The 16,886-nt window shown below is 46.4% G+C and overlaps 1 protein-coding gene across 1 annotated transcript in view; it reads right to left on the minus strand.

Moving 5' to 3' along the window:
* Window positions 1-691: 691 nt before the first annotated feature.
* The window catches only part of acvr2ab (activin A receptor type 2Ab), a 63,024-nt gene continuing 46,829 nt past the window's right edge, over window positions 692-16,886 (minus strand). The window contains 9 exon segments of the mRNA XM_048234272.1: window positions 692-1,406; window positions 1,409-1,466; window positions 1,879-2,009; window positions 2,596-2,734; window positions 4,868-4,982; window positions 6,279-6,424; window positions 8,163-8,306; window positions 8,772-8,915; window positions 14,986-15,009. Coding sequence (XP_048090229.1) covers window positions 1,276-1,406; window positions 1,409-1,466; window positions 1,879-2,009; window positions 2,596-2,734; window positions 4,868-4,982; window positions 6,279-6,424; window positions 8,163-8,306; window positions 8,772-8,915; window positions 14,986-15,009 — 1,032 coding nt within the window. The 3' untranslated portion in view covers window positions 692-1,275.

A 16,886-nucleotide genomic window follows, 5' to 3' on the forward strand; every position in this document is an offset into this window, starting at 1 on the left:
CAAAACAAAACAGGTGACACAGGAAATAAAAAGGCATAATAACTGAAGGTCAAACACTGGTCTGGAAGTCTTATGGCCTTAGCATTTCTGTCAGTTGGCATCCTCAGTTTAGTTTTCACAAAACGGCTAGAGATTCACATTTTACATTTTTTTTTCCCAATCCCATGTTTTTTCTTCCTCACATTGTCTTTCTTTCAAGTAAAAAAAAAGAGTGAGAAAGAGAGTATGTGTGTGTGTCTGTGTGTAGGTGTGTGTGTATGTGTAGGTGTGTGTGTGTGTGTGTGTGTGTGTGTCTGCACGCGTTATTTGTCATAGATGTGGAACTGAGGTATAGCTTGTTGAGGGAGGTTTATTCTCCTTTCTAAAATGTAATGCTAAGAAACAAAATTCCAGAAAAAACTGACAAGCAATAAACCCTTGATTTAGCATGTAGGTTGGTTGGTTTTCCATTGATATATGTACAACACTAGTACACCAAACATTCAGAAGCTGTATCTTAATTGGCATTACCATAAGTCATTTCATAAAAACACCAGAGTGAACAGCAAATTTTTTTTTTCTTTTTGTCTTTTTAAAAACAGGGTTGCCCTTTTTCTCCCTCACCTAGTCTTTCACAGAGTCTCATCCTCTTAATTTATTTCATATTTTTGTTTGTTTAGTTGTTTTTGTTTTCTCAACCGGTTAACCCCCAGACCAGGAGTATATTCAATGGAGAAGTCCCTTCCTTCTGATGTCATATTTCGATGTATTTATATACTTATAAAAAATAAAATCTTAACACAACACCTGCCCCCGAGGGCTGTTTCTAGCCACCACATAATCCACATATCCTCTTGTTTCAATGGTGATTTGCCCCATGAGCTCAGGGTTCTTTTACCCCTGCTGTTGGGGCAATTATTTTGCCCTGGAGTCCTGTCTGTACTCTTCAGGCACACATGAACGGTGATGAGAGGTTTTTATTATTGAAACGAGGTGGTGGTGGTGGTACGAGGGCGCCCCCTTGAGTGGGTGTAGATTTTCCTGAATGTGAAGAGGTTGGAGGGGGGAGGCAGGGCAGGACAGGTGAAATCCCACTCCACCTCACGCTTCACAAAACAAAAACTCAACACCATCGCTGCTGCCTCAGCTGCCAGTCTCGGAGGTCAGAGAAACGTCATCTCTCTGCTAAGGGTGAATCAGGAAGTGGAGGTGAAGATGGTGTCGGTGTCTGATTGGTCAGTTCCACTCATTCTTCATCTGTTCCTACCCTGCCCCCTTTCACGTTGCGAACAGCCATCATAGGCTGGACTCTTTGGGCGGGAAGTCTGTGTTGGTGACCATGGTGACGACGGTGATCTCCTCGGGCGCGATGAGGCTGGTCTGCCGCTGCATCTGAATGACGCGCTCCTCCACACAGCCCGCCGACAACGCGCCTCCGCCTCGTGGTCCCAGCACTCCTCGATGGTCTCACACAGCATGGCCAGACCCTGCACGCATGCACACACACACACACACACACACACACACACACAAAATCAGACAATGAACGACAACACATTTATGAGGATGCAGAAAATCCTGAAGCTTTCCAACACTTTCCAACCCTCTCATATAAACCAGGCACATCTTCAAAGGGCTGTTATATAATATCAGTATAAAGACATTCAGTGGCTAATTCTGGTTGTTGCAGCAGCCATGAACATTTTGTCAATGTAAACAGTACCCAGATGGTGGGAGGGAGAAAAAGGTTTCTTGTACACGCGTGTGTGTGCGTGTGCGTGTGTGTGTGTGTGTGTGTGTGTGTGGAAGAGATGCAGTAAATGTGTGCATGGCCACAGACAGTGTGTGTGTGTGTGTGTGAGAGAGTGTGTGTGTGTGTGAGTGTATGTGTGTTCTTACTGCATGCTTCTGCCAGCACTCCCGGAGTGTGGGTCTGAGTTTCTTGTGGACCACCACATCCTGCATGTCTTCTAGAGATGGATGCTGTCCCACCTCTTCTTCAAACGGCAACATGTACTCATCCACAGGCCCTGTACACACACACACACACACACACACAAACAGGTTATTTGTAACTCACCGGTGATACATTCAATTACTGAAATTCAAGATGCCGATTACAGAGATACATCAGCTCACTGATCCTTTTTTTTCTTTCTTTCTTTCTTTCTTTCTTTCTTTCTTTCTCTCAGTCAGTTTCCTTTTTCATGCTCTCACACACACACTCAGAGAGAGGATGTGTATCCGGTCCCCTGATGTGAAGAACAGGCCTTTGGGGATCAGATTCTGCACTGTAAGCTGTGTGCTTCCATATACACAGAGTCAGCTTTGTTCCAAAGCCTCCGTCACCCATTCTCCCCCACACCCTAACATGCCATATTCATTCTCACACCCACTTGCACACATTTACAACATCTCTTGTTGTAAATGTGCACACACACACACACACACACACACACACACACACACACACACACCGTCTGCGGCCATGCACACATTTACTGCATCTCTTCCACACACACACACACACACACACACACACACTCACTCACACACTCACACACACACACACACACACACAAAAACACACACACACTCACTCACACACACACTCACCGTCTGCAGCAGTGCAGCGTGCTGCTAGCTCCCACAGCACCAGGCCCACAGCGTACATGTCGATGCGCAGAAACGCGTCCCGCTGGAAGTTAATGGCCCCCTCCAGCACCTCAGGCGCCATGTAGCGGCGCGTGCCCACCTGCGGAAGGGACCGGAAGGTCAGAGTTGACACTGGTTCAATTTCAGTCTTCAGTATAAGCATGAAAAACATACACATGAAAAACACAGGTGTAATGTTAAAAGGACTTTCAACACAGGTATTTAAACATTATGCCAAACCTATGTAGCCTACTGTAGATACTAGACGTCATCACCATGCCAACTAATGGTACCTGTTACAGGATTGTGTAACAGGTTAGCATGCTCCGAGATATCAAAGTGTATCTGTGATGTGTAAGGGAGAATACAGTGGAATTCAAGTCCCAGATAAACCTTTTTTCTCGCAGTGAGTGCACTGTTCTGCTTGGTTTACAAAGTCATAGATTGTTGGTATAGCCCCTTTCCCCATATCTTCTACAACTATTACTACACTTTTGACGCCTCAATCAGACTGCCGCTAGGCAAGCTATTGTCAGCATTTTACAATACTTTTCCAGTGAAGCTGGTCTTATCTAGACCTATGAATGTGAGAGTTTGACTTAGCCTCTCTGGTGGTGAAGAGGGAAGTGCTGAGGCTCTGTGAGAGAGTGTGGATTATATCCCAGCTGTTCACTCTAAAGTACAGCGCTTTGAGCGAGTGCTTTGGTGAGTAGATAAAAAGCACATACAGTAACAGCTTTCCACATCCATATCTCACCTGCTCACACTAGGTAACTTCTACAAGAGGGAGGTTACAAAGAACAACGTGATGCACTTTCCGTCTTCACTGTTCCCATTGTCCTAATTGTAAGTCGGAAGCTCACTGTTCCCATTAGTCGGAAGCTCACTGTTCCCATTAGTCGGAAGCTTACTGTTCCCATTGTCCTAATTGTAAGTCGGAAGCTTACTGTTCCGTTTGTCCTAATTGTAAGTCGGAAGCTCACTGTTCCATTTGTCCTAATTGTAAGTCGGAAGCTTACTGTTCCCTGTTGTCCTTCCTTGTAAGTCAGAAGCTGGCCCTGAGGCTGGACAGTAAACTACCATCATCCTCCTGACCACAATCTGAGTCTGCTGCTCCAGTGCCCTTCATCCCCAGTGCTGCACTAATGGCTCCAGTCAAATTAAATTCTCTCTCTTTTGCTGTGTGTTTATGTGTGTGTGTGTGTGTGTGTGTGTTTGTAGGCATGTGTGTGTATGTGTGTGTGCGTGTGGGGGGATTTATGGTGTTTTAAGCGCAAAATGTCGTCTTCCTGGCGGCGCTGCATGGAAGGCACTAGGGTTTGGCAAGGGTTAGGGTTAGAGTTAAGATTAAGGTTAGGTGGCTTGAGGTCGACTGTCGCAGCACTGCATTGAAGTCGACGGTGGGGGCTATCGAGCGTGTGTGTGTGTGTGTGTGTGGGGTGGGGGTGGGGTGTCTGTGTGTGTGTGTGTGTGTCAGAGTGTGCGTGTGTGCATATATGCCCTGGAGCTGAAGTGGTATTGCAAAACACTAGAAATAAAATAACAAAATGCTTCCAAGGTCAGCTCCCAGAGAGCTGAATGACTGCTGAAAGGTTCGCCTACCAAGGTGAGAACCAATTTATATAAATGTATATAAATAACCATTTATGTTATTATTATCATTATTTTAATTGGGGCTTTTATACTTTTAATTTGACAGGATAGTGGAGAGAGAGACAGGAAGCGAGTGGGAGAGAGAGATGGGGTGGGATCGGGAAATGACCTGCACTCGAGGCCGGACTCGAACCCGGGTCCCCGTGGAGCTGAATGGTACGGGCGTTGTAACCAGTTTGCCCCACAAGGCCCATTTTAAAGTCTGTTGCATTAGCTATTAGTGTTTGTATGTATGTGGGGGTGTATATGTTTGCATGGATTTTTGTGTGTGTGTATGTATGCGTGTGAGCGAATACACGTTTGTGCATTTGTACATGAGTGAGAGTGTGTGTGTGTGTATGTATGTGTGTGTGTGTGTGTGTGTGTGTGTGTGTGTGTGTGTGTGTGTGTGTGTGTGTGTATGTGTGTGTGTTTATGTACACGTGTGTATGTGTCTGTGTTTATGTACAGTACACATATATGTGAGGGTTGTGTGTCTGTGTGTGTGTGTGTGTGTGTGTGTGTGTGTGTGTGTGTGTGTGTGTGTGTGTGTGTGTGTGTGTGTGTGTGTGTGTGTGTGTGCACGCTGGGTGCTCCTCACCTGTCCGTGGGTCTCCCCTGCTGATTTGCCTGCTTCAAACTTCAGCGCCAGGCCCAGGTCAGCCACGCAGGCCGTCAGGTTGGTCTTCAGGAGCACATTCTTACTCTTGATGTCCCTGAGGGGAGGTAGAAAAGAGGTGACCTCAGACGTGATGCCTACTGTACATGTGTGCTTTGTGGGTTTTCAAGGGGCAAGTGTGTGTTGTGTGTGTGTGTGTGTGTGTGTGTGTGTGTGTGTGTGTGTGTGTGTATCTGTGTGTTAGTGTTAGTGGTGTCTTTGTGTGGAGGAGAGTGATGCGCCTGAGTGTATGTACGTGCGTGTGTGTGTATGTGTGTGTGTGTGTCTGTGTGTATGTATGTGTGTGTGTGTGTGTGTGTGTGTGTGTGTGTGTGTGTGTGTGTGTATGTATGCGTGTACAAGAGTATAGTGAAGAAGATCCAGTGAGCGCGGCCTGCTGTACTGTATTGTAGGTAAGTGAGTGAATGTGTATAATGAAGGCGGATGGGTGTCAGATGGTTGGCTGTAGAAGTAAATGTAAGTGGGGCAGAGAGAGTGTCTGTGATTACAGCTGGGGAAAATAGCACACTTCTGCCTACCCACAGAGACCTATACTAGCAATAGCACTGGCCTACGGGGACCTTTCATAGTGTGAACGCTGAGCCTACAGAGACCTATTAGCATCCACTCAGGGCTACAGCAGCTTCAGCACATCCCTATAACAGTCAATATATTGCTACTTGCACAGGCCTACAACACAGACATTAAAATAATTAAATACTCCATGTTATTAGATTAGGACAACATCAGTCAACATGAGCAACAGTGCAAGGATAAGGTAAATAATGGACTTTTACATATCATAAGCATTATTTATGCAGTCTATGATCATAGAGCTACAGCATCCTACTAGCACAGGCCTGCAACCGTCTGTTGTTAGGGAATCTATAGAACTAGTGCCATTCAGACAGGACATCTACAAACTAAAGAAACACTCATAATTCCCAAAGTCTGTCTGGCTGGACTGTGTATTGGCGTGAGCTGAGTGAGATTAGTCTACAGTAGCATATGCCTGAGGTTAACAAGGCTACCCTAGTGCTACCACTGTCTGTGTCTCTCTCCTTCTTTGCTTGTTCTCTCTCTCCCTTTTTCTGCTCATAATATTTGAGTGACTAATGTGGGTGAGAGGACAAACTCCTGCCTGCAGACATCAATCTAGTCTTCCTCCCTCCCTCATTCTCTCTCTCCCTCTCTCTTTCACTCTCTCCTTCATTTTCTAAATGATGATGGGGTGAAATCACATCCACTAGCACATGTGCGCAAGACTGCCAATGGCAGGAGAGCACAAGAGGGGGGCAGCCAATATGCAAGCAGCGTGAGGGGACTGGAGAGCCAATGGGAGAGTGGGGCTGACCTGTGAGCGACGGCGGGCTTGTGGCCGTCCTTCAGGCCGGGGATGTCCTCGTGGAGGTAAGCAACACCGCGGGCCAAGGTCTGGGCAATGTGACACAGCTCGTTCCAGGACACCACGTTGGCCTTCAGGTAATCAGTCAGCGAGCCCTGGAGAGGAGACACACACACACACACACACACACAGACAGACACACAGACACATTTAAAATCTCCTCACATACCCAGGTTCACCGCAAGTGCAACTATTTGAAGTTGTCCTTGCACAGTACCACCACCAGGGGTAGCACGTGAACACAAACACATAGGTGAGCACACACATCGTCTGAATTTTGATGCCCCCCCCTAAAGTCTAAGCTCTGAACCCTCAAAAACTTAACTGACATCCATTGGTAAGTGATTGCATTTGAGAGGCTGCAAGGTTTCAAACTGCTAATAACAGGAATGGAACGGCACCTGTGACCTAATTGTTAAATTGGCACACGTGTTGCAAACACGTTTCCATTTCTGTTTTATGGCAGTTCATGTTACAATGCTATGAATTGTGGGTAATTCCCTTGGGTTAAGTCTGCATAAATGTCAAGTAAAGGGTGAGAGCGAGCCCTCATGCACTTCACAATTTCACAGTGGCACAGCCCTAGCCCTCACAAAGCTAGCAGGACCGCATGTCAACGTCTGCGAGTCAGTGGTGGGGGGTGGGGGTGGGGGTTATTGAGATTCACCCACAGCTCAAATCTCCTCACATACCAATTTCTGCCATAAGTACTGCTGTTTGAAGTTGTCATTGTGCAGTACCACCACCTGATGGCGCAGCTCGCCACAGCCGATGCTACTGATGTCATGTGTCCTCAAAGCACTCAGATGACAGTGGAATACTCTCCCTTTCTGTGCTTTAGGGTGAAATCTATAAGACCGGATGACTGAGCCTTCAGAAGAGGCCTGTGTGGGTGTGTGTGGTGTGACTGTCTCATGTGGTCCAGATTTGGGATATATGATAACTGATCGCATCATAGTTTTCTCTGTGACTACCGTGTGTTTCTGGCAGTGTATAGTGGGTCTGCCTACTGTAGGGGTGTGTGTGTGTGTGTGTGTGTGTGTGTGTGTGATACCTAAGCAGATCCACGCCCTGTTGGTACATAATGTACTCAGACCTCAGAGCGGGTCTGTGACGGGATCCTGGCACACACACACACACACACACACACACACACACACACACACGTACACACACACATACTGATGTCTGCAATGTTCTCTCACATATGGGTGTAATATTCCTCAGGGCTTCCTCTGCAGTGAGTGTGAGAGTGTGTGCATTCTCCACAGTGAATAACATCTGTGTGTAAGTGTGTATCTCTGTTTGAACATATGTGCTTGTGTAGCTGTTGCATTTCTTAGCATACATATGTGAATGTATGAAGGAATGTGTGTGTGTGTGTGTGTGTGTGTGTGTGTGTGTGTGTGAGTGTGTGTGTGTGTGTGTGTGTGTGTGTGCGTGCCTGCGTGCACAAGCACGATGATATGTTATATGTATGTCCTACTTCCTGCTACCTTCCTACCTTTCACATCCAGATGGTGTGTGTGTGTGTGTGTGTGTGTGTGTGTGTGTGTGTGTGTGTATGTAATCTGTGTGTGTGTGTGTATGTAATCTGTGTGTGTGTTACCTATGTGGAGATTGCTAGTGTATATGTGTGAGTATGTACTGTGTGTGTGTGTGTGTGTGTGTGTGTGTGTGTGTGTGTGTGTGTGTGTGTGTGTGTGTGTGTGTGTGTGTGTGTGTGTGTGTATGTGTGTTAGTCACCTTCTCCAAGTTTCTTGTGTATATGTATGTGTGTGTGTGTGTGTGTGTGTGTGTGTGTGTGTGTGTGTGTGTGTGTGTGTCAGTCACCCTCTCGTGGTAGGTTGTGATGAGCCACAGCTCCACGTCCAGGTGGCTGCCTCTCTTCTCGGCGCCGATGAAGTGTAGAATGTTCTCATGCTTCATGCCGCTCAGGCTGTAGATGTCATATTCGTTCTGCCACGACTGCTTATTCTGCAGGATACACACACACACACACACACACACACACACACACACAGTGAAAAGTCAGGTAGGAAAAAACACCCTTATAATATACTAGGGGTGTCAGAACTCTCCTTGGTTCAAATTTATTTTCTATTTTAAGAATCTGTTTAAGAATCTGTGAGAATCTGTCCCAATCATTTTTTTAAATCATATTACTATTATTGCATTTCTTATGTTGTTTACTTTTCTTGCCTTATATCCAGTTTTGTTTTGAGGGTTTTTTATTTTGAAACTACAAGTCATTTCGATCAATATCTGACTTACAATTGAGATTGTGATAACCCCTATAACATACTAATATTTACCCAATCAGAAGTAGTCTGCTGTCAAAATACTGAATAACATATGAAATCATAACCTGAAATGTAATTACTGGTCATAATATGGCTGATGTATCAAAGCAACGCCTCCAGGGATCAGTATGGTAGATACCTGTAGGGGGAAGATTTTCACGGCCACGTATTCGTTGAGCAGCTGGGCCTTCCACACACAGCCAAAGCGCCCCCTGGCTTTGACCTCCAGCAACTGCAGTGGCTTCTGCCCCAGCAGAGGGGAGGGGGGGGTGGGCCCTGAGTCCTGGAGAGAGAGCAAGAGTGAGGGAGAGGAGGAGGAAGAGAGAGAGAGAGAGAGAGAGAGAGAGATACACAGGTCATTACAATGCCAGTATCCTGCATATCCTGTGCTAGTCCAGGTGCAAAGCATCATCACCTGCATGATGGGAAAGAGAAGCACCGGATAAATATAGCACCTGTGTGTGTGTGTGTGTGTGTGTTGACAATCAGAAGCAAACTTGTTCAGTCTCAAAAAAAGGAAGGGAAGAAAGGAGATTAAAAAAAAGGTGAGAACTAATGTTCCCATCTAAAGCAGTTGTTGATAACAGGGATAGCATCTACCAAAATAGGCATTCTTTATAGTGCACTGCACTCTACTCCCTCAAGCCTCGGTTCAGAGGGGGGTAACTGACATTCAGCTGTAATTGCAGACATATACATATATATATATATATATATATATATATATATATATATATATATATATATATAGAGAGAGAGAGAGAGAGAGAGAGAGAGAGAGAAGCAAGAGAGAGAGTAAAGTTGCTGTGAAATGGCTGATATTTTATTTGAGATGACGCTAATCAGTGATTGGGGATAGTGGTTAGCTTCAGTCTCAGTGCTTATCGGTGTTCTTTCCACCTGTTACATCCATTTTAACAGATGAAATGCTGTGAACTTCCTCTGTGTGGTTGGCTAGGGGTCGTTCACAGAGCGTAGTGTGAACAGGGTGCACTCCTTCTTAGCTGCTGCTTTATTGCCTTCCCCGAATGCAATCCAGGATGGTAAAGGCTTGGCTTTGATTTTGTGCGCTTGCATCACCCAACCCTTTCTCCCCACCAACCCCCTGCACGTACCTCTTCTCAACCTCTCACCTTTCCTCCCTCTTTCTTTCTCTCTCTCTCACCCCCTCCATCTCTCTCTCCATCTCTATTTCTCTCTCTCTCTCTCTCTCTCTCTCTCTCTCTCTCTCTCTCTCTCTCTCTCTCTCTCTCTCTCTCTCTCTCTCTCTGGTACTAACCCAGGAGAACATGACAGGATCGTGTCAAAGAATGTACGAAGCCAAAGTCAGACCAAGGCCAGTCGAGGGAGAGACGCGAGAGCAGTTTACAGCTCAGAGCAAAACACAGAGCGAAGAGCCGCTTATCCAGTTATGGATGCAGAGGATGGGGGGAGGAGAGGAGAGGAGAGTGGAGAGAAGAGGAGAGGAGATGAGATGGGAGGAGAGGAAAGGAGGAGAGAGGAAACAGAGGGGAAGGTAGAGGAGAGGAGAAAAGAGGAATGGAAGGGATGGTAGAGGAGAGGAGATTACGAGATTGGGCAAAAATGTGCAAGTTAGAGAAAGAGAGAGAGAAAGAGAGATCAGGGGCATTTAAGGTGAAGTCATGCAAGGATAGCAGAGAGGGGGGGAGTTTAAAAGAGGTATAGATAGATAGAGGGAAAGAGAGGGTGAGAGAGAGGAGAGGAGGGAGTTTAAAAGAGGTATAGATAGATAGAGGGAAAGAGAGGGTGAGAGAGAGGAGAGGGGGGGAGTTTAAAAGAGGTATAGATAGATAGAGGGAAAGAGAGGGTGAGAGAGGAGAGGAGGGAGTTTAAAAGTATAGATAGATAGAGGGAAAGAGAGGTGAGAGAGGAGAGGAGGGAGTTTAAAGGGTATAGATAGATAGAGGGAAAGAGGGGTGAGAGGGAGGGGCGGTGAGGGAAAGGCAGAAGAACAAATTGAGGTCACTCATGTAAAGGCTGTCAGCCTATCCATCCCATCCATGTGGGGGTCTCAGAGACAGGAGAACCCGGAGGCCTCCACTGGCAGAGACTGCTGAGGGCTCGACTGGAGAGTGTGTGTGTGTGGTGTGTGTGTGTGTGTGTGTGTGTGTGTGTGTGTGTGTGTGTGTGTGTGTGTGTGTGTGTGGAGTGAGTGAGTGAGAGAGAGAGAGAGAGAGAGAGAGAGAGAGAGAGAGATGAGAACTGAGACGCCACAAGGAATGGGCAGCTCAGACAGAGAGAGGCGGATGTGTAGGAGGTGAAGACTTTCTAAAACTGTAATAAGCCAAACTGCACTTCCTGTTCAGAGTCAAGAAAAGAGAGCGAGCAAGAATTTGATCAACGGAGCTATCGGGAGGTGAAGTAAGAAGAAAGAAGTGGCCAAGACGTTTCACGTGTGTGTGAAGCTGGTGGCGTGGTGGACAGGTTGGCTGGACTTTGCATGCCTTGGCATGGGCTTACAGCACTGCCACGAGCGCTCTTATGTCAGGGCCCTCTGGCGTCTGTTGGCCAATCCCTCGTAAGCACAAGGACGCGGCTGCGGTAAGCAGCCTTCCAAATATATATGGGTTAAAGCAGCCGCGTGCAGGGATTAATGTAATCATGTCCACTTCCATCCTATACAGGAGGAGGAGAAAGGGAGGACCAGGGAGAGAGGAGAGGGGATGAGGAGGAGAAAGGGAGGGCCAGAGAGAGAGGGGAGGAGGAGGAGAAAGGGAGGGACAGAGAGAGAGGAGAGGGGGGAGAATAAAGGATATATTGAGGGAGAGAGAAAGGGTAAGAGAGAGAGAGAGAGGGAGAAGGATATAGGGCCCTGTCTTCCACCCTGCGCATTGCGGTGGCAGGCGCTATACAAGCGTTTTTGCTTTGCTAGCTTGTGACCAACGCAGTTGTCATTATCCTGCCTGCCATGGACGTTATCTAAATCGCAAATCAACTTGCGCCCATATGAGCAATGTCGGTGAAAAAACAAGGAGTGGGTGTCTTGCGGGAACTGAAAATGACGACTGACCAAGAAAAGCCTTATCAGAGGATAAAGGCGTGTTATTTCCTTGTTATTTGAAGGGGGCATTAAGGAAGTCCCTAGCAACACAATAGAGAGACTGTGCGGAGTGTTTATTTCCCAGTGTGCTAGGATGAATGTCCTTAGGATTTTTATCCACTCTGTTAAATGATATCGGGTGAACAAAACATGTGTACAGGCAGGAAATACTGTATATTGAGAGAGAGAAGAATAGAGACATTGAAGAGAGAGAGAAGTGCAAAGGGAGACGGAGGAAAGAGAAGATATGGAGAGAGTGGATGAGAGAGAAAAGGTGAGAGAATGATAGACTTAAAGGTAAGGAGGGAAGAGAGGGATAGAGAATGTAGGAGAAGGAGAGAAGATAAGAGGAGATAAAGAAAAAGAGAAATGGAAAGAGCACCAAGGACAACGTGTTAAACATAAATGAGTGTGTGTGTGTGTGTGTGTGTGTGTGTGTGTGTGTGTGTGTGTGTGTGGACTTGTGTGCAACACAAGTGATGCTCAAGGCAGGTGCAGTGAAATAAGCAGAATGCTGGAGGCCAGAGCTTAGCCCACTGGTGAGGAGAGAGAGGGCAGCCCGGAGCTCCAGGGTTCAGCCCCGGGTGGAGCACAGATGGAACGGCAGCACTGACCAGACCAGAGGAGGAGACCAGAGAACGTCCTCAGAAAAGAGGGAAGACTACTGTGTTCATTTGCGCCTGACGTCGACCCAGAGGTTGAGCCCATAAGCGAAACACACACACACACACACACACAAACACACACACACACACACACACACACACACACACACACACACACACACACACACACACACACACAACAACAACACAATATCTGTGAGTGAATCAAAGACAGACTCTCAATTATGAAGCAGATGCTGCGGACTTAATGTGCAGATGGAGGCCCATGCTGTCTTTGATAGCTAGAACGCTCCCCGGGTGACCATAGGGCTCAGCAGGACCATGATACAGTATTCACTTTATGGTGCCTTCCCAAAAATGAGCAGGACAGGAGGAAAGGGGAGGGATGGAGAGAGAGAGAGAGAAAAAATGAGAGAGAAGAAAAATTAATGATGTTAAAGTTGTTTAGAAGTTGTTTAGAGAATGGGAAAGAAAAAGAGGTTCCGGGAGAGATGGAGGTAGAGTGAGTGAGTGGGAGAGAGTGATAGAGAATAAACAATAAGGGGTTAGTGCAGAAAGTGAAACTGAAAGAGAAAGAGAAGGAAAGAAAGGATGAGAGAGATAGGAAAATATAGAATGAGAGAGAGATAGAGGAGAGTGAGGAGAGGGAATGAAAGAGAGTGAGAAGGAAAAGAGGGAGTGAGAGAGGGGGAGAAAGAGTGTTTGCGAGGCTAACGGTGGCTCTGTGCCCGTGGTGATGCCACATGCCACCCCGGCAGTGCTCCTTTCGACCCGGCTTCACAGAGGCCAGCTCAGCGATATGGCACAGGAGCCTCCCACATCCATTATAGATGAGCTACTTCACTGCGGAGGACGGTAATCCTATTCCATAGACTGAAATGGACTGGTGTGTGTGTGTGTGTGTGTGTGTGTGTGTGTGTGTGTGTGTGTGTGTGTGTGTGTGTGTGTGTGTGTGTGTGTGTGTGTATGTTGAGGGGGTGGTCACGGCCACAGCAGCACAGGGGCCCTCTGCTTCAGACAGGTAAGAACTACACAGGTGACAACCACACCTGTACCAGAGGCACTGATGGAAACTTTTGTGTGAGAGAATTGTCTGTGTGTGTGTGTGTGTGTGTGTGTGTGTGTGTGTGTGTGTGTGTGTGTGTGTGTGTGGACATGCACTCGGCAGCCACAGGGCTGACATCGGATCTAGCCTCTAATCTTCAGCTAACTGTTGAACAGGGCTGGGTGCATTACACTTCGTCAGCAGAGGGGAAATTATGTAAAAAAGAATAAAAAATCTGCCGCCTGTCAACACCCCCACCCCCACCGCCCATCCCCCATCCTGTACTTCTCTCTCTCTCTGCACACCAATTGTCGGCCTTTTTGCCTCATTTCACTTTGCTTTGTTGATGCCTCAGATGCTGTAGTGGGTGGTGGTAGCGTAGTGGTTAAGGAGCTGGGCTAGTATGCAGTAGCCTGGACATTTGCTTGCTTGCTTCCACCGTTGTGCCCTTGAGCAAGGCACTTAACCCTCAAGTTGCTCCGGGGACAATGTAGTCCCATGCAATAGAATTGACATATGCAAGTCAATTGGGATGAAAAAGTGTCTGCTAGGTGAACACATGTAAATGTAGTGGTCAGCGCCTGTTGCCTGGAGAGCAAACAAACACATTATGATGTTGCGGCTTCAGTGGCTCTGGGGGCAGTGCAGCTGCACCAGCAGGCTCAAGTCCAGCTCTCCCTGGCCGTGCGCTGGGAGAGTCCGAGAAAAAGAAGCTTCAAGCACAAACCTGCTCCCCGTTTCTGGAGATCCCGGTCGCGTGGGGCCATGATAAGTCTTAAGCATAGGCTGGAAGATGCGAGACATTAAATGCTTTAACTACTCTCAGAGTTTGGGTATTTAGAAAAGGCACTATATACTGTAAATGTAATGTGTTGTTGTTGTTGTTATTGTTGTTGATGGTGTTGAGGTCAAGAGAGCAGCATAAATGCAGACATTTATAGCTGTGATGTAGAGATGATTTAGGACCTTGTTTTTATCTTATAGGATTCCAATTATGACATACATACATACAAACATACATACATACAAGCATTTTCACTAAGCAAGTAAACACACACGCAGACACACACACACACACACATGCGTGCACGGGCGGGCACACACACACACACACACACACACACACACACACACACACACACACGCACGCACACACAAGTGTACACATGCTAAGGAAACACCTCTGGGTTTCAAGACACTTACTTGCTTTCCATCATTCTGTCTCATGCACTCAAACAGCTGAGGGGGTTTGGGTTGTTGACTGAGCATTTGGCAAGCATACCAAGTACATCCATGCAAGAAACTCAAACGTGTGCAAACTACACACACACACACAAAAAAAAACGTATTTATAAAGTAGAGGTCAAGTATGCTTGGCAGAATGACAACGGATCCCAACGGCTCCTTTATTTTGTAGAGCAATACCAAAATGAAAGTTTGACAAAAAAGAAAGACAGGAGAAAACGAGAGGCAAAGAAAGGAAGCAGATGAAACAACTGACTCTCCAGACTTCAAAAGAAAAAGACGACGGCGACGAAAGGGAGGGGAAAAAAATGAACATCCATCAGAGCAAGCAAAGAAAAGTGTCCAGGAGTTGATGAGTTCATTAAATGTATCTTACCTCTATCATTATATGAAAGGCGTGCTAGTGGAGGATAAGAAGCAGCAGAGGAGGAGGAGAGGAGGAGAGGAAGAAAAAGAAAGAAAGAAAGAAAGAAAGAAATTACTGTTTCCAGTGAGGGTGAAATGGGAAGCAGATTAAGATTTTCAGGCTCCCTCCAGTTGATGGACGACCCTGGTTAGAAAGGGATTTTTTTTACCCTTGGACTCTCTCTCTCTCACACACACACACACACACACATACAAATCCACTATCTATCTATCACATACACACCACCTTTTACTCCCTCTGTCTTGGACACACAATTTCTAACTATCGATCACACACCCAACACACACACACACACACACACACACACACAACACACACACACACACACACACACACACACACACACACACACACAGACACACACACACACACACACACACACACACACACACACACACACACACACACAATCTCTCTCTCTCTCTGTCATATACTGTACATGTGTGTGTGACCTTTCTCTCCCTTTCTTTTATTCTTTCTATCTCCAGTCCTCAAACCTTCAACACAAGTGTTGTACTGGTCCCTTGTATACATTTACTGACCCAGAAAAGTCCCTTTTACACAAAACTGTTAAGTTATTACATTGTAATGAGCCCCATGTTTATTTTAGTAACCTAACATGCTTAGCTACAACCAGTTAGCATCACTCACAGGTGAGCTGAGCTGACTCATGATGGTAACTGGCAGAAAAACTGCGGGCCAGTGACTGTCCAGCCAACTTCCCCAAAATGCTGTTTTACTTGCCCCAGGCCAGGGGGCAATTGTTTATGTTGAACTCTGCCTCAGTGTCGTACTCTGTACATCTGTCAAGCGGTGTCCATTCGCATAGAAGATCCCCAGTGGAAAGGCCTGACATCTCCATAAAATCAAACTAAGTCCAATAACAAATCCATTCTCTACAGAAGGGTGGATTAACTCCCAGTTCCCATAGACTATAATGTGACTAAGATAGCTGGACACGGGTTTATTCGCAAGTGACAGTTGCCGTGACAACCTCAGCTGTGGGTTCAAAACAGCTGTCCACAACTCCTCCTTTCATTAGGAGAAAGTCCATTTAATTTGCATCGCTCAGCAGATGGACAAACATGTATTTCTCTAAGCAGAATTTTCATAAATGTGCCTAAATTATTGCCAAATGAGAACATCTAACACAGGGTCTATTTACAAAACACAAAGATGTGGCAAACATGATGTACATAATATATTGTCTCATAGATATATACTGCCTCTCTGATTCCATTCACCTCTCTCTCCCCCCTCTCTTCTTTCTCTCTCTCTCTCCCCCTCTCTCTCTCTCTGTCCTTCTCTCTGTTTCCATTCACCCCCCTCTCCCTCTGGGTCTGCAGGGTTGGTGGCTAGAGCATCTCTCTCTCTCTCTCTCTCTCACTCACACAGATACTCTCTCGTTTTAACATATGATGTATTAGGATTTTTATGTGTGTTGTATGGTGTTTGGCTTTGTATGAGGTGCATCATGATTTCATGGGTTGAGAAATTATCCAGTAAATGGCTGTTGAACCTCCCTCTCTCTCTCTCTCTCTCACTTACACACACATTCTCTCTCTCTCTCTTTTCTCTCTCTCTCTCTCTCTCTCTCTCTCTCTCTCTCTGCTGGGTGGGCTGTAGCCGTAGCCACTGAGTCCGTTTCAATTTCAGTGGCCCTGACCTGACTCTGGGTGTGGTGAGGGAGGCGTGATGACACATAGGTACAGCGCAGAGCCAGCCCACAGAGACCACCACACAGAGAGGGAGAGAGAGAGGGATGGAGAGAGAGAGAGTGGAAGAGAGAGATGAGGTTTTTTCTCATTCTTTATTGGTTTACAAAAACACAATTAAACTTTTCTATAGGA

Source organism: Alosa alosa, chromosome 23 (assembly GCF_017589495.1).
Source record: "Alosa alosa isolate M-15738 ecotype Scorff River chromosome 23, AALO_Geno_1.1, whole genome shotgun sequence".
Lineage (NCBI taxonomy): Eukaryota > Metazoa > Chordata > Actinopteri > Clupeiformes > Clupeidae > Alosa > Alosa alosa.